Source organism: Colius striatus, chromosome 20 (assembly GCF_028858725.1).
Source record: "Colius striatus isolate bColStr4 chromosome 20, bColStr4.1.hap1, whole genome shotgun sequence".
In the NCBI taxonomy this organism is placed as follows: Eukaryota; Metazoa; Chordata; class Aves; order Coliiformes; family Coliidae; genus Colius; species Colius striatus.
Window position 1 is genome coordinate 4,870,664 of NC_084778.1, and position 21,693 is coordinate 4,892,356.

The 21,693-nt window shown below is 49.0% G+C and overlaps 1 protein-coding gene across 7 annotated transcripts in view; it reads left to right on the top strand.

Annotated features, from left to right (window-relative positions):
* The window catches only part of RPH3AL (rabphilin 3A like (without C2 domains)), a 41,488-nt gene extending 20,030 nt beyond the window's left edge, over positions 1 to 21,458 (top strand). For all 7 annotated transcript variants that reach the window (XM_062012297.1, XM_062012296.1, XM_062012295.1 and 4 more), the window contains 4 exons: positions 4,369 to 4,543; positions 11,449 to 11,562; positions 12,003 to 12,164; positions 18,629 to 21,458. In XM_062012297.1, the coding sequence (XP_061868281.1) occupies positions 4,369 to 4,543; positions 11,449 to 11,562; positions 12,003 to 12,164; positions 18,629 to 18,663 (486 nt within the window). In that variant the 3' untranslated portion in view covers positions 18,664 to 21,458. The remainder of the gene's footprint in view (positions 1 to 4,368; positions 4,544 to 11,448; positions 11,563 to 12,002; positions 12,165 to 18,628) is intronic.
* The last annotated feature ends 235 nt before the right edge of the window (positions 21,459 to 21,693 follow it).

Here is a 21,693-nt window from a genome sequence, read left to right on the forward strand (position 1 = left end):
GCCACAGGGGGGAAAAAAAAAAGAGGCCTGATTGAGAGGGGAGTGATAAATGGTTGAAGACTGGCAGCCATTGCAGCTTGAGAAACGTTGGGGTCAGAGGTGAGAGAGATTTTGCTATTCCGGAAACAAAGCCCCGAAGAGCAATTTCACTGCCTTTTAATTTTCTTCATCCTCAAGTGCTGAATGTGGGAGTTGACAACAGATTGCTGTAAATAATGTAATTGGAAATCTCTGTGTTAGGGAAAAGCAGATGAATGCAAATAACGAAGCTGAAGAGGGTTTGCTTTCTCCCTGCCAGTGGTTTGCAGCGTGCCAGAGCCCGTGGTGGAGAGCTGGGACAAAGTGAGAGTGTGGGCATGGGCTGCTGCAGGAGGGCAATGGCTGGGAACTCCTCCCAGGGTGGTTTGTTTGGAGGTGCTTTTCTCTTCTTTAAGCATTGTAGCCCACGAGAACCTGCTCCCTCACATTTCAGCTGCTGGGGGATTGAGGCAGTAATGCTGCTGTCAGCATGGGAAGCTAAAGGTGGCTGTTTTTCTCTCTCACAGCCCAGCTCAGGCTGCTGTGAAGGAAGGTGGCTGCAGAATAACTGCTATTGCATGGCAAGTTGTAGGTGGTAAAGCTAACTGTGGCTTTGCAGCTAAGACCTTTTCTAAGCATCTCTGTGTAGGGGACTTGTGGCTTGGTGAAACAAACTCTGGGGAGGCTGCAAGCATTTGTTATGATTCCTTCGGCTGTGGTTTTGTCCATATTAAGTCCTCATGTTTTCTCTGTTCAGGAGCTTGTTTTAGCACTTGGATGTTCAGAGAAGGAGGAAGGAGAAGCTTGAACAGCAACATGTATTTCACTAGAGCCCAGTGATTCTCCCTTGGGTCTCATTTACAGGCTGCACTTGCACGTGCTTGATAAAAATATGCATCTGCTGCTGACTGACTGTCCTGTAGTTATAATGATGGCTTGATGCAACTTTAATAGGAGTGTTACCAGGGTTATAAAAGGCTTTCAGTGCTGTAGACTTGTCATGGACATTAAATTGGCTTGAAGTAATAAAAAAAGGAGTCTGTTGCTGAAGTAGCTCTTCTCCACCGTGTCCTTCCTCACTTTGCTTTCAGGTAGTTTAGGTGTTGGGAGAATGAGGACAGGAGCCTGAAGGAAGGCAGTGTTAGTGTGGAGTTTGGTGATGTTTAGCTGGACCAGTTTGAGCACAGTGGGCTGGGGGCAACTGCAGGCAGTGATGTGACTGCTCTGCCCTCAGCTGGACCACCGTGTCCTGACCTGGAATAATGCTGATATAACTCTTTCTTCTGTCAAGCACCTGGAGGGAGGGATGATCCATGTTACTTTATATTGGGTTACTGGAAGGGACTGGGCAGTCCCTCATGCTGATGAAATTCCAGCTCTACTCAAACTCAGGCTGCTGTGGGGGTGGGATTTCACCTTACATGCCAACAGGACTGGTGGGATCAAAACTCTCCTCCTTGGAAGGAGCAAACCCCTGCTAATAAGCAGGAGTTCTATTCTTGAAGCACTATTATAGATTTATTAATTTAAATTGAAGCACCATTGCTGTCCAGCCACTCTGGTGATCAGTTAAACTGCCATCAATAGCACACTGCAGCTTCGATTTGTTTTGATGCATGGATGCTAAAGCTGCTCCGTGTGCTCATGTGCAGAACAGAATGGGAGCTGTGGTCATTTCAGGTACCAACCTGGGGGGAGCAGAGGCACTGAATTAGTGTAGGGGAGAGCATCATGCTGCAGCTGTTGTAGAGCCCATCTCAACATGATTTCAGTGCTGCTGTAATGAGACCAAACTCTGTTAGAAGCACCAATTTGAAGTGAACATATATGCATAGAATCCATTTCATACCAGTATTGCTACATCTGGGCTGGGTGTGTTATATCATTAACTCTTTCTATAACTGGACTTGCTTTGGGGTAGTGAGAAACCTGGCAGTTACCAGCCTTTTCTTACAGCAGTCCTTGCTGTGTCTGATTGGTTTTATGGTGTGCCTAAATGGCAGCTTGCCTGAAGATAATAGGTCTCTTCAGCGCTTCAAATTCAATTACAGATGTTGCAAGGTCTGTTCAGAGAGTGACTGTAAGAAAGGGTTGGTTCCTCCCCAGCAGTTTGTGCAGGGAAGCTCTGTGTGCCCCAGCTACCTGATGTGAAGGAAGGAAGAACCTGCTGTCCTCAAGCCATGGTGCAGAGGGGGGTGCAAGTCCATGTTCTGCCCTCTGTGTCCTATGTGTGCAGCAGCTCCCAAGGCCATCTGCCTTCCTGAGGCAAGGGAGACAATGGCTTGCCCAGCCTGCAGCTCCTGCATCCTGTGTATTTCCCTGAGTTGCAGTGGGCTGAGCTCCCTGGCGAGACTAGTCCCAGATTGTATTGCATTTCCTGATGAGTGGTTTCACAGGGAGAGCAGAGCACGTTCCTCCAGGCTCTCTGTGCTGCACTGACATGGGCCATTGTACAGACGGTACCAAATGCTGCACAGTCCCTGTGTGCTGGCAGAGGGGACTGAAGGAGCTATGTCAGCTTGTGCCTTGACTGGCTGGGTTGTTGTTTTAGCTGTTTGCATGCTGGTGAAGGAGCTGGAAAAGTGGCTTCCCTGCCAAGGCTCCCTCTGTAGAAGAAGAACTCACAGTCTTCTTTCCTTTGGGGAGCTGGCTTCCCAGCTTTTCACTTGGATGGCAGACTCAGTGTCCTGCTGGGCTGTTACCCAGCAGGAAAATGTTGGTGTAATTGCAGGGTGCTCTCACCTCCTGGTTTCTAGATCCTGCTGTGCTGCACACGAGTGTCTCTCTTGCACACTGACGTGTTTGCTGGGTCACAGCAATGCTGTGCTTTCTTCTGCTGGGTGCTCTTCTTTTAAAAAGCATCCTACCAGTCTCCTTTCTGAATTCAGATCGCCTTCACTTGGCTTTCAGGACCCCAAACACAGAGATTTTAGCAATCTGTGTTGATGGCTCTGGACTAGGAGCTGGGCAACATGCTGAGCAATTTCCTCCCATCAGTGAAACCCTGATGGTGGTGTCCTGCTTTTTGTGCCTGCATGAGAAGAACTTCCCGTGAGTGCCAGGTGTTGTCACTGCCCTCTGCTTTGATTAAGTCCTAAATGCAAATTGCAAGTGTATTGACTGTAATTAGGGATGTCTGCATTTGCACCCATTACCACCATGGTGATGCTAGATGCAAAATGCTTTGGGAAGTTGGACTAGAAGCACTGATGGACTTCACTCTGGACAGAAGTGCAAGGTTTTTATCCCCCTGCATGAAATACAAGATGATATTTTTACAATATTCACTTATTTCTGCCCTGGCTGTCTCATTAGCTTATTATTATACTGCTGGAAGACACAAAAGAATTAGGTTTTTAGAGGCCATTTCTCCTTGTCTGAGCTGCCATCCTTTTCCTCTCCTCTGGCTCACAGCAGGGTTTGTATTAAATATACTTAATAGAGCTCCTTCATCATAAGCTACATTAAAAGTAAATTGGAGAGTAGAGGGCATTTTTACAGGAGCTATTACAGTTTAGTGCTTGCAGTCTGTTTCCTGCTGCAGGTTCAGGTTATTTGAGTGTTGTCCTTCTCGTTCTGGGGTTTTCAAGCACACTTGTTAAATGACCTGGCTTAGCCTCAATTGCTCTGTGAAATGAATGCCAAGGTTGTGCCATTTGGTACAGCACGAGGCACAGCCTTTCTGCTGTCCTGGCATTGCTGCTGGTCTTTAAGTCCCTCACAGGTAAAGTGACCCAGTCTGAGGGACCTGGCCCAGGAGGAGGGATTTGGCAGGATTTGCTGCCCCTTCAGCCAGCACAACACTTATTTTACTCCAAGTAGAGCATGTGCTTCGGGCTGTTGCCACCTGTGGCATGTGCCTGCTCTCTCCAGGAAGCTTTTCTTTCTGTTCATTCCCAATGGAAAGCCAACAGATGCAGAATCTGAACTGCCTATTGCTTAGTGCAGGCCAAGGAACTTCATCCTGATATCCTTGTAGGGAGCCTGGGAACACGTGTTGAACTCGCCCATGGCATCAGAGAAACAACTAGTCTTGACCTGGAGAATGTAGGGGTCCTGTGGTTTGCATGGCCACCTTCTGCTCCTCCCCAAGGCTGTGTCTGTTACACATGGAAATGTGTGATTGATGGCTTTTTTTAGTGGTGGAGGAAGATGAAGCTGGGCTGACAAGGTGTGGGGTGGAATATGAGGTGCTGTGGTAGTTGCAGAGTGCAGGGGAACCGTTGGACTCTGTGAGGTGGAAAGCTTGGCCCTGCTGTGTGTTTAAGCAGGGTGGGGAGCTTGTTTGGTGCTGGCTGCACTCTGTTGCTGTCTTACACAGGCTTAAGGTGTTGGTTTTGTTTCTAACAGGTCTGGAAAAGGTCTGGTGCGTGGTTCTACAAAGGGCTGCCCAAGTACATCACCCCTTTGAAGAGCAGCAGCAAATGCAGCGAGCTGCCCTCGCAGCCTTGGCAAAGCGAGGCAGCCGTGCCGCAGGCAGCGAGCGTCGGGACCAGCCGATCCTTCACCTGGGCCAGGGGAAAAGGTTGGTTGTCTGCTCCATGCTCAGGAAGCAGGTGGGGAGAAGGACCTGGCTGCTTCTGTTGCTAGCAAGATTCAGCTAATGGGGGAGGCTCTCTGCTAGAGGTAAGAGATAGCTGGCAAGGTGTGGTGTGTTTCCCGTGTGGGCAGTGTTGGGTGTTTATACTATGGTGTGTTTTCTAGGTTTAAGTGCATATGGGTGGCTCAGACTAGCCCCAGCCCACCTGGGCTCACTGACCTTCAGTCCACTCGTGCTTTCCTCACTTCCTTGCAGCCTCCACTGTTTTGCTGGAACTGCCAAGGGAGAGGTGAGCTGTGAATCTGACACGTGTCTGCAGTCACAGCCTAAAGAGCTTCTCCTGAACTACAAAGGGTGGTGTCACTGGTGGATGGTGTTGAGCAGCCAAAGCTCACAAAAGACTGGTCTTATTCCCTCCTTCTTGAGGCTGCTTGCTCCTTGTTTCTGCTGCTCTACAGAGGACCACTGGGCAGATACCTCAAATCATGTTGAGCTAGATCATAAATTACACCACCTGCATCTCCCTGGGGTCTTCCTGGGGCCTGGAACAAGTGGGCAGAGACATTTTTCTACAGTCAGTAGGCAGGAGCCAGCTGATGCTGGCTGTGTGCTTTTGTGCCTAGCCCTTCTCAGCAGGTTGAGACCAGCAAAGGGTGAAGCTCCTTCCACAGGCCTTGGGGAAGGGGCTGAGGTTTGCAGCGTGGGGAACTCAAGGCTGAGCTGTTCTTTAAATGTGGTTCAGAGAAGCTGTTGATTAACTTAGCCCTGTGCAGGGCTGGTGCCAGAGCACTAACAAGCCTGAAGATTTATTAGCTTCAGCACTCACATCCCTGTTCTTTGAGGTGGACCTTGATTGAAGTAGACTGTTGTATCATGTGTGGCATCCTGGATCGGTGCTGTGTCAGATCCCATTCACAGTGCTGCCCTGTAGGGCTTTTTTCCCCCCCTCTCTTCCATCTCCCCACCCTCTTGTTGCTCTCATGCCCACTCCAGTGCTGTGCCAAGAGCCAGCTGGGGAGAAACAGGAGCTCAGCATTGAGGAGCTGAGCACTCAGGGTCACGAGCACATCAGTGGATGGGTGCTGCAGAATTCAAGCTACCTTCAATCTGCTTTGACTTCTCTTCATTTCTTTCTGGTGTGGATTAGCAAAACTGTCTGGCCTCTCTCCCCTTCTGCCTGTTGCTATTGGATCACCTCAGTTGGAGAAGACCTCTTCAGTGTACCAGCAGCTTGTAGTCTTCTACATCAAGATAAACCTTATCAATGGTGCAGGGGGAAATAACCTTTTAATAAAGAGGACTCAGGAGAGTTGGATTTTTAAAGCCTGTCTTCAGTCCCCAGCTAGGAGAATACTCCCAGCCCTGCTATAACTCTTGTAATTAAAGACAAATTAGATCCACGTAGATGGCCGTGCTTCCCTCCAGGAGATGCTTGGAAGGAATTGTCTTAGCAAATGAGCTGATTGATGAGGTATTTTCTGTTCACATGATACAACAAACATGATGAGTCAATGATATTGAGCCAAGGCCTATCCTGCTGTTAAGTTCAGCTTTTTAGTTGAGTTTTGTTTTGGAAGAAGGCTTCCCTCTAAATACTCTCAGGAGCAGCAAAGGAGCAGGTGGAGGACACAAAAGTGGCCTTTGGTAAGCTTTGATGTGGGCGGTGAGCTGCCTTTCTGCCTGTGCTCTGGTTTTTGGCTGACTGCTGGTTATGGGTAGGATAGTATCAATTTACAGGTTTATTTCCTGATGCTTTCTTTCCTTGTTGCCCTTCTCTGTTAGGTGCCTGTCCTCTGGACAGCTTTCAGTTGGCACTGTGGGCTGTAATTTCTCTCTGAAGCTGGGAGCTTGTACATCTTGCCCCTCTGTTTAACTCTTTTTTCACCTCCTGGTGTTGAGGCTTCTGCTGTTTGCCATCTGAAACCTCTGCAGTGTGCAGGACAGCCACCTTCCCCTGTGGAGATGATGTAGCTGTGCTATTATTGCTGGTGTGAATCTGCTGCTGAGCCTGGACTGAGCTTTATGAGGCCATGGCTGACAAGGCAGCCTGCCTTACTTCTGCCTGGCTGATAGCATTTGTCAGCTCACACCTCGTAGCCCCCATCTGAACACGGCCTTTCAGCACCCAGTAAAGCCCAGTTGCTTCTTTGGCAGGATGTTCTTAGGAACAAGCTCTGGCATTTAACATGCCTGACTGACAGGCTGCTCTCAGTGGGGTTTCCCTTGTCCTGGCCAGTCCTGTCTAACCCTCTGCTTGCTTCTTGAGGTGCTGAAGGAACCTTCTCTCAGCTATTAAGGGACTCAAACGAGGTGGGACCAGCCCAGGCACAGCTGTGTCCTGGCCCAGCCCCTGGAGAGAGGACTATGGTTGTCCTTTTAACATCCTCCATGCCTTTCAACAGGGATGGAACAAACTTCAAGTGTTCCATTTCCTCCTCAAAGGGAAGACAGCACTGCCAGGCCTTGGGTACCTGCTGCTGCTCTTGCTGCAGCGGGGTGGGAAGGCAGCGGGACTGAGGGACATCAGGAACATGCCTCTTAGATAAAAAAGCCAAACCCACCAGGAAGAAGTTTTATTTTTACACAGCCATTATTCCTCTCATGCTTGCTGACACTGGGATTTGCTGTTGCCTTTATTTTTTCTGTAATAAACAAGCAGTTGCTATGGGAACGCTGCTTATTAGTTAAGGTATGAATGCATTGTCATGGGGAGAATAGCAGTAATATTTCTCATGCTGGGGATCAGCTCTGGCCTATGTGGTGGAATGTGAGTGGGTTCCTACACTGGGTCAGGTGGGATAGGGCTGTCAGGGGATGGGGAGCAATAAGCAGCAGGGCTTTCTTCCTCCTGAACTCTTGAGTTCTGCAGAAAACAAAATGAAAAGCATCTGAATGGAAGAAGTGTGATCCCTGAGCTGTTGCACTGTTTGGCATGAGGGCTGCCTGCTGCTCTGCTTGGCATGAGGGCTGCCTGCTGCTCTGCTTGGCATGAGGGCTGCCTGCTGCTCTGCTCACTCTCTGGTGGGTTCTCCTGTTGCAGTGTGCTCTTGTCCTGTTGCCAAGGGCATGCACTGTGTGCTGTTGGAGGCACAGGAGCAGGGCCTGGGCAGGGGGATGCTGTGGGCTTGTCTGGTGTCTGTGTGCTGGAGGCTGAATGATGAAGCAGAGAGGAGTGTACTGGGGCACATCAAGTGCTTTGCAGGCCACCAAGGGAGTCATCCAGCTTCTCTGTGAGTTTTTGGGAAGTGCTGAAGCTGCATGTTCCAGTCCCCTCTTCCTGCTAGGAGATGTCCCTGTGACTGTGGGGCAACCCTGGGCACGATCTGATGTAGGAGCTGTTCCCACTGAGACACTGGGATTGTAATAAAACTCTTCATCTCTGACCTTCCCACCTACGGTGACCAGGAGCTGTCAGCCTCCCCAGTCCCAGAGGCAGGATTTGCAAAGGCTCCCAAGTTAACAAGTGACAGGACAAGAGGAAATAGCCCCAGTTGCCCCAGGGGAGGTTGAGAATGAAGCTGAGGAAGAACTCTTTACCTGAGGGGGTTGCCAACCCCTGTGTCAAGCTGCCCAGGGAGCTGGGGGAGTCCCAGCCCTGGAGATACTGCAAAGCTGTGGAGCTGAGGGCCATGGGTGGGTTTGGCAGGGTGAGGTGGAGGGCTTGGACTTGATTCTCTTAAAGGTTATTCCAACCAGAATGATTCCATGGTGTGGGTACTGCAGCAGAGCTGCATTCCCGAGGGCTCACACTCAGCCCACTCGGCTGCACTGGGTGCATGGGGCTGTTCAGAGCTGGGGCTACAGGGTGCCCCTGTGTGCCCATGTGCTTTGACAGCTGCAAGAGGTGCCAGGCTTTGTGCTTGCAGGGCCTGAGCTCTGCCTGGACACTGGGCAGTGGGAAGAAGCATGGCTGGCTCTTCCCATCACAGCTGTGCCTGTGCCAAATGAAGGCATTTAATATTAGAGCTCAGCTCCAGCCAAATGCTCCTTTCCCCTTGGCCTCAGCACAGCCTCATCACGTCGTCTGCTGCTTGGGTTAAGTGCAACATAGCAGCCCTCCACCATTCCCTGTGGCTCTCCCTGCCATGAGGCTCTAGTACCAGTGGCTTGGAGGCTGAACCATGTATCTGAGGGATCGTGGTCTCTGTCAGCAGCAAGGGGAGCTCAGGCCCTCAGTGAGTGACCCATTCCCTGTGGGAGTGCTGCTTGCTTGCAAGTTTTGTCTTGGCATATGTGTTTTTTATGAGCTTTTTTTCAGTCAGCTGGAGATGGAGAGGGATAAATCTGTTACGTTTTCTGATAGTGCAGCTGTCCAACGACTCTTATTGATATATCAGCAACTGCTGGAACACCAGATTTATGACTTCTGGGCCTTGGAAAGTGCCAGCAGAAGGTCTAGGAGCTTAAAGAGAAAAATTACCTTAAAGGGAAACATTGGTGCAGTGGGTAAAAGACACTCTTATTGGCAGCAGAGGAAATGAGAGCAGACAGGGCTGCTGCTGTGGTGCAAGTGCCTTCGTGTCATTAATATTTTCCTCATTTTGTTCTGGTTCTCTCTGAACTGCTGAATGGCAGAAGGAAAGGCAGCTAAAGTCACCTCCACTGATTCACTGGGGCCTTGTCCAAGTAAATCCTGACTCCCAGCATTTTTAAAGGATTTGTGGAGGAAGGAGCGGTTATAAAGTGATGGATATTATGAATCCAGGAGGCCAAAAAAGGCTCATGACCAAGTGGAACAGAAGTGCATTTCCTCAGAGAATTTGACAATGAGATGGTCATAATTATCCTCACAGCTGAGATTTGGATTTTATAGCAAAAAGTCCCAACATACTGATATGTTTGGGTTGTTAACAGTTCTCCCAGGGAGCTTTGTGGAGGCGATGAGACTCTCTTTAATAAAGACAGCAAAGCCCAAAGCCAAACCTTTGCTTTCAAGACTCAGCCAGAGGACCAACACCCCTGCTTATAACGGGGTTTTACTCTCTCCCTGGCTCAGCCCCATGGTCCCATTTCTGGTGGTGCTGTGAGGGCAGTGAGGAGGGGTTTGGCAGCCTGCCTTCTGCACAGCACTGCCCAGCAGCACGGGGAGCTGCCTGTCAGGGCAGCAGCAATAACGCTTTGCAATAACCCTGGCAGCCAGCTTTAATATCCTGAGATGTTCACTCCAGAAAAGCCCTAGTTGAGGTATGAATATTTATTTATTTATTTAAATGAAATGTGTAGTACAGCTCAGTGCCTGACAGCAGCATCCACAGAGGTGCTTGGCACAAATGTTTGACAGCTCATGCTTGCCTGTGCAAGGGGATGGCTACCCATCCTCTTGCCCTGGGCAGGGTTAAAGGGTTTGTAGCTCTGAACTGAGTGCAGTGAATTTTAGGGCTGATAGAGAGAGGTGAACTCACAACTCTGAGCCACCCCACAGCTGTCAACCTGTAACAGTGCACCCAGGTCCCTCCTGTGGCCAGCAGCACCCTGAGCTCGGGCAGTGAGGAGCACAGTGCAGGGGCAGTGGTGTGGTCAGTGCTGGAATGGGGGACTCGGTTCTCATGTGAATGGGAGCCTATAGATATGTAGCAGTGATTATAAAGAAGTAGCTGGGGCTTCCTTTTTCTCCAGTAGAGGCTGTAGGTTGCAGTGTTGCCAACTCTATGGCCCACATGAGCCATACTCTCTACCAAGAGTTGTGACCCACTGTTTGAAGCGGCTTCAGAGCTGCCAGGAGAGCTGGTATCTGCCGTGCCCAGACAGAGAAATGCTGTAGGTGCCATCCCTTGAACAAAAGAGCTGTTTTCCTATTACTTTCCTCCTCAGCCTCATCCTTTCTGTTCTCAGATCAGGCCATTACAGAAACCCAGGAGTTGGAAAAACACCTTTCTCATTTTACCCAAAGCAGCTGGCACTGGTATAAGCAAGAGAGGTGCTTGCATAACTGCATGGAAAAGTGGAAACAACCTGCCAGTTTGGGAAGTCGTGTCCAGCAAAATGAGGCTCTTTCAGCTCTTGTGGAAAGTATGGAGGGTGGAAAGCAGCAGGATTAGGGCCATGATTCACAGGAGCAGGAAAAGAAGGAAAAAAGGCAGCCTTGAAATGAGGGAACAGTTTCCTTGAGGAAGAGGAGTGATCCTTAAGCCTTCTAAGCCTTGGGAGCACAGGAGTGAGTCAGTTCTGGGCAGTGTGCTGGTAGGGATGAGTGCTGAATGGACAATGAGTTAATAAAGTTCTTCTTCATGTAATCGCTGCAGGGTTTTTTATTTGATGTGCTCAGTATTTATCTGGCATTTTCCTCATAGATCCTGGAGCCTCCACAGAGGCCTTGCTGCACTTGAAATGTAGCTTGGAAGAATCATCTAACCCCCCTCTCCACATTATTCAACCATAGATGCTCTTCAGTGCCCAGGCAGCTGCCTGGTACCAACCCAGGCCTTAGGGTGTTGGAGGAGAAGGAGGGAGGCTCACTGGCATGTTGGCTTGGGAGTGAGCAGGAGCAGAGCCCAGCTGTAAGCTCAGTCACACCACAGAGCTCTTGGCTCAGCAGCAGGGAGCGTTGGGCAGTTAAGTGTTGGCACGGGAGTGGTGTCATCCCCATGATCCCTGTCAGGTTTAGGAGGGCTGCACTGGTGGGGTATGCATCTGCTTCAGGTGCTGGCACCATTGGAGTGTGTGTGGTGGAGTTACAAATCAGCTGTGAAAAGCAAAAGCACATGGTGTTTGAGAGGAAGAGGGACCAGCTGTGGAGGAGCTGCAGGTAGGGCTCCTTTCAGAGAGGGAGGATGTGAGCAGCGAGTCAGCATTTGTTGATGTTTTATTTGGATCCATCTGGCACTCTCTTTGGTAAGTGCTATGAACATTGTGAGTAACTGTCTCTCTCCTCCCCTTGATCTTTTCTGCAGTGGTTTCTAGCGACAGTGAGAGTGAGTCGGAGCTCAGTTCCTCCAGCCTGGATGACAAGCCCTTACCTGTGGGATCAAAAGGTTCACAGGGCAGAAAGCACCAAGCAGGACTGGGTGAGGAATTTGTGTATCTTCTGGCTGGAGGGTGGGAAATGTGAAGTGCTTGAATGTTTGACACTGTGGGTTTTTGGTCTGCCACTGTCCTGCCCTACACCAGTGCAGCCCACTGGCTGTAGCTGTGCCAGGTGAGGGTCTGACCCCTGCTCACTGGAATAGTGTCCATGGCTCAAGCAGGTGGTGAGTGGCTCCATTGCCTGCAGCCTTGCAGTTGGGAGCTGCTCCTGGCAGCACATCTGGGCAGCTCCTCACTCCTGGCTTTATAGCACTGGAATCACTGTGCCATTTTAGGAGCAGAGCACAGAAACTGGGTTTTACCCCAGCTCCAGGAGGTGCCTGTCTGGGACTGGAGAGGCTGCTGTTCTCTTAGCACCCAACCAAGCATCTGCACCCATTTCTCCCTCTCACAGCAGCATCTCTTTGTTGTGTTCCTGCAGCACCCATCGGGGAATCCAGCCAGGCTGTGGGCAGGGCTCTGGGGACCCCCCACTCCCCTGTGCTCTCGGGGAGCCACAGCAGCCTGGGCAGCGAGCAGGGGGCTGCCCTCAGCGCCACCGAGAGCTGCCAGAGCGACAGCGACATGGGCAGCAGAGTCCCTGGTAAGCTGAACCTCCTCTCTGGGCAGACCCATGCTCTTGGGGCTGCCTTCCCTCAAAGCCCAGCTTTCTCAGAGGCACACCTGGTGAAGCTGTGGCCTGGCTTCACCTTTCCCTGCTGCTTTTTCCCGTGGCAGATGCTGTCACAGCATTACAGCTCACTCCTTCCCTCTTTCCTGACTGCAGAATCTCTTCTGCAACATGAGTAATCATCTGGGGTGGGAGCTGCCTCCACCCACCTCCAAGAGCAGCTGTAGCCTGGGTCTGTGCCCCTGCAGATGCCCAGAGCTTCAGGCAGGCTGCCCTGCAGAGGCAGTGGAACAGTTTAAGCTTTTACTGGAGAAAATCAGAAGCCCAGCAGCTTTACGAGACTGAATCATTTTTTTTCCCCCCTGATATGTGGTGGCTCATAAAGCCAATCATGGCTCTTCCCAGAACTCTGCAGTGCAAACAGAAGACACTTTTTCCCCCCTCAACAACCTTGGAACAATTAAGTGACTATGAGAGCAGAGGCTGCTATCACATCTGATCTGGAGCAGCTGAAAGAGATGCAAATATATTCTCTCTGCAGTTCCCACTAATCTATTCAACAACCCCTTAAGTTATCCTTTAGCACTCTCCCTCCGTTCCTGCCACCTTGTGAACTGCCACTCCTTTTGTTTCGAAGCCTGTTTTGTGCTGTGTGTGTTGAGACATAAATTGGATTAGAGAGAGCAGCTCCATCCTTCAGTGCAGTGTGGAGTCACAGTCCCCCTCCCCACGCTTCCCGCCAGAAATAACCAGCATAAAATTGTTTCTCTGCTCTTCCCTCCTTCCCCAAGTTTCAGGCATTTGCAGTTGTCTTTAATTTTAGTTTTCACAGAGCAAATCAGCTGAGTGATCCTTCTGCTCTGTCCTTCCTCTCTCTGGATTATAGTGCTGCCCTGGCCTGGGTGGTTTCTTTTAAGCCTCTGTTGGCTGTGGTGTTGGTGAAGGCTGGTTCCTGCTGTGTGTTGGCTTCACTGCCTGCTGGAGTGGAGCAGCAGCTTGTCCTGGGGATGGAGCAGGTGATGGTGGAGAGCAGGTGGGGTGGCCCTTTGGGTGCTTTTTCTGCTTGTGCTGTGTGTCTGTGCTGAAGTCAGGATGGACACACACCTGGATAGTGTGTTTGCACACAGCTGAGGGCTTTGGAACTTTCCTGCCAGCTCTTTGAACTAAATGCTGCTTGGCCATGACAGGCCAAGGAATATCCCAGAGACAAAACATGTCTTTTGCCTGCTAAAAACCTCACAGGCAAAGCTTGGCCTGAGGGATCAGCACTTTCCAGTGGAATCTCCCCTTGCTAGGAAGGAAAGAGCTGAAAATGACAGGCAGCATGGACCTGTAATGAAAACTATAGCAATCTCCTGAGCCCAGTTAAAGTAGTCCCTGAGATATAGAGAAGATCCTGCTAAGGAAAAGATTAAGCCAAGTTAGCTGCCTAGAGGGTATCTGTAAAGATCTTTATTATGTCTGGGGTCATTTATTTCCCAGTCTTCCTGCAGAAGGCCCTGCTTTGTTTCAGCTGTGGTGCTTGGTAGGAGGGCTCAGCAGCCCCAGAGCCAGGGGAGGGAGGCAGCAGCATTTCTGCTCCCGTGTGCTGGGGGTGGACTGAAGCCAGTGGTAGTTGCAGTTGGCAAGCAGAGGCTTGGGAGCTGCTGGAGGGTGGCAGTGAGCAGGTTTCTCTGTGTCATGTCACATCAGGGAACCAGCCACCAGCCAAGCATCCTCCTTTGCCAGGGAGCTGCTGTGCACTCCCAGGGTGTTGAGTGTCAGTTGTGGCTCTGTGACAGGTTACAGAACAGTGGACTATCTCCAAGCCTGTCCTGTGCCAGCCTTTGCAACATGGGTGCTGGTGAAGGTTGGTGTGGGAGTGTTAGAGATTCTAGCAAAGGTCTCTGCAGGGAGGCAATGCTGAAACCTGCTGTGCCTGTGTTGTGTTTGCCACAGCTGTATGCTCTGTCCCACAGCATGGGTCATCTTCAGCACTTCAGGGAGAGAAGGAGAAAGAGAGAGAGAAAGTGAGGTTTGTTTTCCCTCCGATGTGTTTGGGATGTGGCCTTGCCTCTGTGCAAGAGACCAGCAGGGGTGAGCATGGTTGGTGTTCATTTACTCTGAGAGCACTTAACATGCCCAGCTGGAGACAGGCTGCTGTGAGGGGTGTGTGCAGTGAACCTCTGGCAGTCACCATGGGTAATCAGCATTAGGCAGTGATATGACTCCTGTGGCCTGTCCCTCTGCAGCCCTCTAGCAGATGGTTTGAGCATCCAGGAGGCTGCCATACTGAGTACCCCATGCTTTGCCAGCAGCCTGGCAAGAGCAGACAAGGGAAAAAGCAGTGCTGTAGTCCTGTAAGAAGTGTCCTGCTCTTCAGGAGGGTTCATGTACTCTGCAGTGTGCAAATGCTGGGAGCCTGGGGCAAGTGGCAGTGCCTCTCCTCATCTTTAGCTTAGAGCTTTTTCTGTCTGTGAGGGTTTTTTTGTGGTAAGCCCCTCTGGATGCCACTGGTTGTCAAAAAGCAGAGGTTGCTCTTGCTGTTCATCTCTTCAGAGAGAGGTGAAGATGATGGGTACTCTATGTGAAAACTGGCAAAACTCTTTGCTGCCTCTCCTTGCCTGTGGGACAGGCTGACCTGAGCTAAAAGCAGAGCAAGGGATAAAAATCCTTTCTCATTTAAATTGCTGATCAGTTGCAGAATGAGGGCTTTAAAGGCAAATTTTGGTGTTGGTTTTTTGAAAGGCTCTGAAACTTTCTAACACCATGTTGGGAGCCATTTTTGCTTCATATTAGCACCTCGGGTGTTTTGCTACCAATGACTTTTCACTTCTCACTTCTGCTCTAATTCAGCTCTCAGGTGTGACTCTGCAGAATACTTTAACATCCTTAAATCCCAGGCCACAGCCAGAGCAGGGAATTAGGGAGGGGTACTGCAAATGCAGCTCCCTCATAGTCCTGAGCTCTTTAAGCCCGAAGGCCAAGGCAACAGCATGGTTGTGTGGCCAAGGGAAAACAAGGAGCTATTAAGAAGAGTTTGTAGGTTTCCAGTGTGTAGCTCTGGCTCCAGCTGGGGTTTGGTGAGGCAGATAATGAAGCCTGGGGTTTGTCATAAAATGACTCATTGTCAGAACTGCATTGGGATTTAGGCAACCTCAGCCCATGAGCCAAAGTTACAGAAGAGAGTGGTGAATTGAGAGGCTGCCAGTTGTCTTTTTTAACCACCTGCATTCAAACCCTTTCAAAACCATTGTTTTCTGAGGGTCTGCTGTTTCTTCTTCTGAAGCTGGAGGTGCCCACTCTGGTGTGATAGCTCTTCAGAAGGTCATGTGCTGCACAATGTTTTGTCCTAAAGAGGTTGAAATTTGCACACAGGAAAGAAGCACAATGCTTCTTTTTCTTCTTTCTTTGCCCCCAGCTAGGGAGGTGACTCACCTTGTTCTGGCTGTACAGCTGACATGTTAAGAGGTGTCTCGGGTAAAAAAAAAGAGCCAAATCCTCCCCTATTGTTAATTGTGACATTTTTATTAAAGGGAATATTCAACAGAATTAAACAAATAAAGCATCAATATCTGACAGTGGTTTTCATATCCCATGGAGAGCTTTTGACAGAGATCACACCTTTGAGCTTGGACCTGGCTGCTGCAAGGGGTGGATTAACAGCAAAAGACATCTCTCCTCAGATCAGTTCTACTTTGGTGGGTCCCAATTAATGGGGTCTTCAGTATCTTCTGAGGACTTTGTCTCAGAAATGGGTCAGTCCTGTTCAGTATTCTGTGGGTCACCTGAACAGCTGGCAGGTAGGAAATGGTGAGTGAGCTTGGTAGGGGCTGTGTGGCTGGAGAAGGCTCTAATTTGTGCTTAAAAGAGGAGGTTTGAGAAACAGCCACAAAATAAGCTAATGAATAAGTAGCATACCTCTGAGTGCAAATCACAGTCTCCCCATCTCAGCTTGTTTGCCAATGTGTTGTCTAAATCATTAATACTTAAAGAGTGGTACAGCAGCTGGCAGTTAAACAGAGCCACATTAAACTGAGTCTGGGAGCTGAGATGATGATGGCAGTGCCTGGTGGGGCATAAGAAATGTTGTGGTTTGCAGTCACAGGGTGAGACCAGCTGGAAGGAACTCTAGAGGTCAGCAGGTCCAGCCTTGGACCCTTCTCCCAGGATGCTGAAGCTGCAGCTTCTGGATACCTCCCTGTGGCTGCTTGTTTTGTAGCTGTCTGGGAGAGGCTGTGCAGAGCTGAGAAAAGGGCCTGGAGCTGAGAGAGATGGGCAAAAAATGCTGCTTCCAGCTGTCTTAATTTGGGCAGATTTATGCCCTGTCTTTCAGGAATTGACTGGATTTAGAAATGAGGTGGTGTCACTCTCTGTGGCTCAGTGCCTCCCCGGCTGGGGTAGGCATTGACTTCTGCTCGTAAATATGCAAGCTGTTAATACATGAGACAGGCAGAGCCATTCTGCAGTATTTTCATGGAAAGAAATTCTCAGGACATCTTTGAAGTTAAAGAATTAACTTGGTTTTTTTTTCCTTCCCTTCTGTTTCTCAGATGTGTGTTTTGCTCCCTCAGGGACAATGAGGAGGTAACATCTTGCTTCAGTGGGTCTCACTTCTCAGTTCCATGTACCAAAAAAAAGGCTCTGAATGGGATGATAATTTTTTTAATGACTTTCTTCATGGCAGTCTTTGGGGAGTTGACTTTTGTTTTGTTTTTCCTGTGTCTGCAGTAAGGACAGAGGACAGGAAGGAAGCAGGGGGGGATCAGATGTGGAGGAGAGACCCTCACCCCCACCCAGCCTCTCCCCTCCTGCCTCATCAGTCTTTGGGCATTGCTGTTGCCCCCTTTGCTCAAAGCTTACTGCCACAAGATTGAGTTTTCCTGCTGCCAAGCAGGATGAGTTGTTCCTCTTCCACAAAGGGGGGAAAAAAATGAATTGTACCTTCATGGCTGAGAAGCTTTGAGCTGTGTCTGCCTCCTCCTCATATTGGTACTGCAGAGCAGCGAACGGTCCTGCTGGATTTATGAATAAAACATGTCTTTGGGTAGTGACAGCATTAGGAAGTGATTCAAAGTTTGCATTCTAGATAAGATGCATTTGTAAATAGGAACCTCAGGAGCAGCATTTGCCCCCTTCTATGCTTTAAAGAATTAAAATGGTTTTGTCCTCAAGTGGTAGAATCCAAAACATTTTCAGCTCTGTCAAGACCGCCTTGAAGTTAAGTGAATAAAGGCTCAAGCACCTCAAAAATAAATTACTTCCACTATTTCTGTAATTCTTTATGGAGTTTCAAATTGAAGACTTCTTCCTTGAAAATAGAGGAATGACAAAGACTCATTCTCCTGCCTCTTTCACTCAATATATCTGGAAACAAGCCTGCTGCTGAAGATGGAACTCCTATTTTTGTGCCGTCTTTCACATTGCAGAGGTCTGTGCTTCGGTCTTTGATCAAACAGCCTGTCTGGCCTCCTGCCCCCACATCCTCAGAATTATTCTTGCCCTTTGCAATGCATTTACTCCTTGTGCTTCCAACTTTCTATTCAGCACAAAGGGCTGAGGGCAATAGTTGATGTCGTCTTTCAAAATAAAGTATAAAGGAAAGAGCAGAGCAGTCAGTAATACTGAAGTTAAAAGTCTGGATTTTGGAGTCTTTGTAAACACAGTGAGAGATTTTATGGCTTGGGAGGTTACCTTTCAACTGGGATGTTGGCCAGTAGCTGGTGGGAGGAATTTAGAGGACTCCCTGTGTCTTGAGTATTTCACAGTGACTGGAAATGTCCCCTTTCTCTAGGAGTCCATGTAATTTGTGTCCCTTTCAGTGCAGAGAAGGAGGAGAGAGGTTAGTACTGACCCACTGCTGCTTTGGAGCACTCTGCATTGTCAGCCCTGCGTTTCACCCCATGTGCTGGAACCAGCCTGGCCCAGCAGAGCCCAGATTTCACCAAGGGCTGCTGAAGTGATTAGTTCAGGTTCGTTTAGCTGACAAGAGCCAGAGTGCCTTCTGCAGCAGAGCACTGCTGTCCTGAGCCCAGCCCCAGCCATGGGTAAGGACTACTTTTGCTGTGGCTCCTGTCCATGGTGCAGGCACGTGGAGGGCAGGAAGGTCATGTGCAGGACCTGCTCTGTGCCACATGGATGCTGTCACCTGTTATGGAAACCTCTGGGAGTCTGAGGCTTGTCTTTGTCTGCCACAGGACTGGTTTTAGTAATACAATTCTTTCTTTCTCCTCCTTTCTGCATTTCTTTCCCTTGTCTTTTCTTTCTTCAATAAAGTTTAATGGGCCCTGACTGCTGACAGACTGTGGAGTAATGATGCATAGACATTCTCTTCATTATTATTTTTAGGCAGCTCTGAAAATGGCACTGAGCCTGTGAAAACAATGGAGAATAACTTAGTCAAGTCTCTCCCCTTCACTGCTTTCCAAATAAAACTTTTGTCTTTATATATTTTGAAGGCAAACAGTGCATCCACACCAGAAGGCGACGCTGACGGAGGACAAGACGGAGCTGCTGTGTCTGGAGCCAACACTCACCCCTTGCCCACTCCTGTAGACCTCACTCCAGATGCTGACTGCTGCTGCTGCTGACTTTATGATGCTGACACTTGCACAGACATTAGCAACACGATGGCACCTGGGAAAAGCACCTGCCTGTCCTCCCTGCCTCGGTGACCTGGTTTATGGTTTGGTCTGGTTTCCCCTCCTGCTGACTGACATGCACTTTGGGGTGCTGTGTGGTGCTGCCGTGGGGTCCAGACCTGTGTTGGTTGGAAGGGGCATGTTGAAGTGCTCACTGGAGCTGAAGAAATGTGTGTGGCCTCCACTGTTCTGGCTTGCCAAGCCCAGCCTTGAGTTCAGCCTCCTGACTTTGCAGTCTTTAGGAGAAAGTGAAATTCGTCCCTATGTCCCTCAAATGGGGTGTGAGGAGACCGCAGCCCTTCTTCTGCTTCTCAGTCCAAGGGTGAATTTCCTTCTGTGACCCCCAAGGGTGAGAGTAGTGCTCTGATTTGCACTTGACTCCTGTGAGCACAGGGTGTCACCTCTTGTGTTTCTTGTCATCCACGTTCTGGTTTGAAGTGGTATGAGTTTGGGGGGAGCATCTTGAATCAGCTGCTGAAGTTGTGCTCCCGCTGAGGTCTCTCTCTGGTAGGGCTGACTGCTCAGAGAGACACTTCAGTTTCTTTAGTAACACTCAGAGGAATTTGCAGTGAATTTTTTGGTCCCTTTGGATGTGCACTGGCCTGTGTTTCCTGTGAGGAGGGGGATGCTTTGGCAGTGGGATCATGAGCAGTATGTTTGTGCTGCAGCTCTTGGGTGGGAGAACACCCACTACCCCATGGCCCAGCTGGCTACCCAAGTTAGATAAAAGCTTTTAGATTACTTGATCTTGTTAAGCTCTGCAAATTATCCTCCTACATGCACACCTGTTATCTCTTGCCTTTGTGTTACCTTTTTCCTTCAAGTCTTGAGCATCTGACTGACTGTGATGGTGGTGTTCATGGTCAGGCTGTAGAAAGCGGTGTGCCCTGCTCCTGCTTGTTCTCTGGGATGGACAATTTCCCTCTGAGGCCTGACAGGTGAGAAAAAACAAATTACCTGACATCTCTGGAGCAATTAAATCTTTAAAAGCCAGAGCAAAACCCACACTAGGCAAGCAGGGAGTCTGTAGATATTATTCAGTACTTTGGATCTGACCCCTCTTTTGGTGAAGAACCAAAGGATTCCAAAAAGTTCCCTCTGAAATCATGGATTTAAAAGTAATTTGTGCCTGTTAATGTTAGCCTTTTCCCTTGGTTATTACTCTTCTGTTCTCCTTTGCTGCTGGGCACTTTGTGCACATGTAGTATATGCTCTTACAAATGGCTGCAGTATGAAGATAAATGAGATTGGGTGCTGGAACACTCTTGAGGAGATCGGAAATCAATCCTTGACTTTAAATGAACGTGGTCCAACAGAGGACTGTTCTTTTGCTACTTTTCCAGCTAATGTGCAATGGCAGATTGTTGGGAAGATCCTTCCAGCTCTTCCCCTGTGATCTGTTTCTGCCCTTTTAAAAATGAAAACAAAAGCTTTGGATGATGTGGGCTTTTGGAGACAGAGAAACTGCTGAACGTGGGCTTCACAACACTGCTGTTGAAGGGAGCAAGGGATGAGGCTGTTCTCCACTGAGAGCTGTTTCATGTCATGATCTGTGGTGTTTGAACATGGCCATTGAGACTCAACCAGCTGCATCCCTGAAAGTTATTAGTTGTCTCTGAGAAAGTAGATCCAAAGGTCAGCTTCTGCTGGGATGTGGGTGTGATTTCAGAGCTGAAGTCATGCTGTGTCTTCCAAGAGCTGTAGGACCTTCAGTTTCAGAAGGATTTTGCCACTAAAGAAGTCCTTTCTTGCCTTGGAGCTTTTGACAGTCCTGCTGAAGCTGTCTTGCTTGTGCTGTCGTTACTGCAGTGCTTCAGCCAGCCTGGCCTGCCAGCCTAAGTTAATTCTAGGAAAGAAGGAGAAAGAATAAAACCCACTTGAAAATAGATTCTCTTTTCTTTAAACCTGTTGCTTTCACATCAAAAACTCTACAGTGAGCTACGAAGAGTTTTTCAAATTGAGCATGTAGTTTCTAGCTTTTATAGTGTCTCTTGTTCTTCATTCCTGGGCAGTGTAGGCAGGTCAGTCATGTTTTCACCCCCGCTCTCGCTTCCCACAGGTTGCCAGCTCAGCCCAGGAACCTGGTTATCCTTGCTGGTTTACTGTGCTGCTTTGAGGCATGAGTTTGATTTCTAACTGAGACTAGGTTTTATGAAGCACTCTCAGAGATAAATGTGGGACAGCTCTTGTACCAGGGAGACTGGAAACCTTTCTTTCTTACCTCTCGATTTTACCACCATGGGGTAATTCACCTGAGTTCAAACCAGAACTGTTCAGTCATCTATGGAAAAACTCCTCAGATCAAGGGAAGAGTCCAGCCCAGGAGAATGTGATCTAGCTTTGAATGTAGTAGAGGAACACCTTCAGCTCTGTGCATGGGTTTTTTTTGTGTTAAAGACCACTTTTCCCTTTGTTACATCTTTCTTGTGTTTTGTAGCTCTCCTTGGGATAGTATCTTAAACCTGTACCAGTTGGCTGAAAATAGGCAAGAAGGGCTCAGTGAACAGTGCTCAGCCTGCTCTGGTTGTTTGTGTTTCATTTGTTATTTTGTTGTGCTCACCTCCATCCCTTACAGTTTTTATGTACTGTTTTACTACTGAAAACAATAAAGCTGTGGCTCAGTAACAACTGCTTGCCATTCTTGAAATGGTAAAGAGGTTTTTTTCCATTCCCAGGTTGTGGATACTCTCCAAATCCTTGGGCTGGCTCCAGTGAGGAAGGAAAATAATCTAGCCAGTGGAATGGTGATTCACATGACTGGAGCATAATTGAGTTCTGCACTTAAAAGTCATCTTTTGTCTTGCCTCTCTCCGATACCTTGTGCTGGTGAGGGCAGGGGCCACAGGTCTGCTCTTCAGCCCCTTGGGGGAAGGTTTTCCATG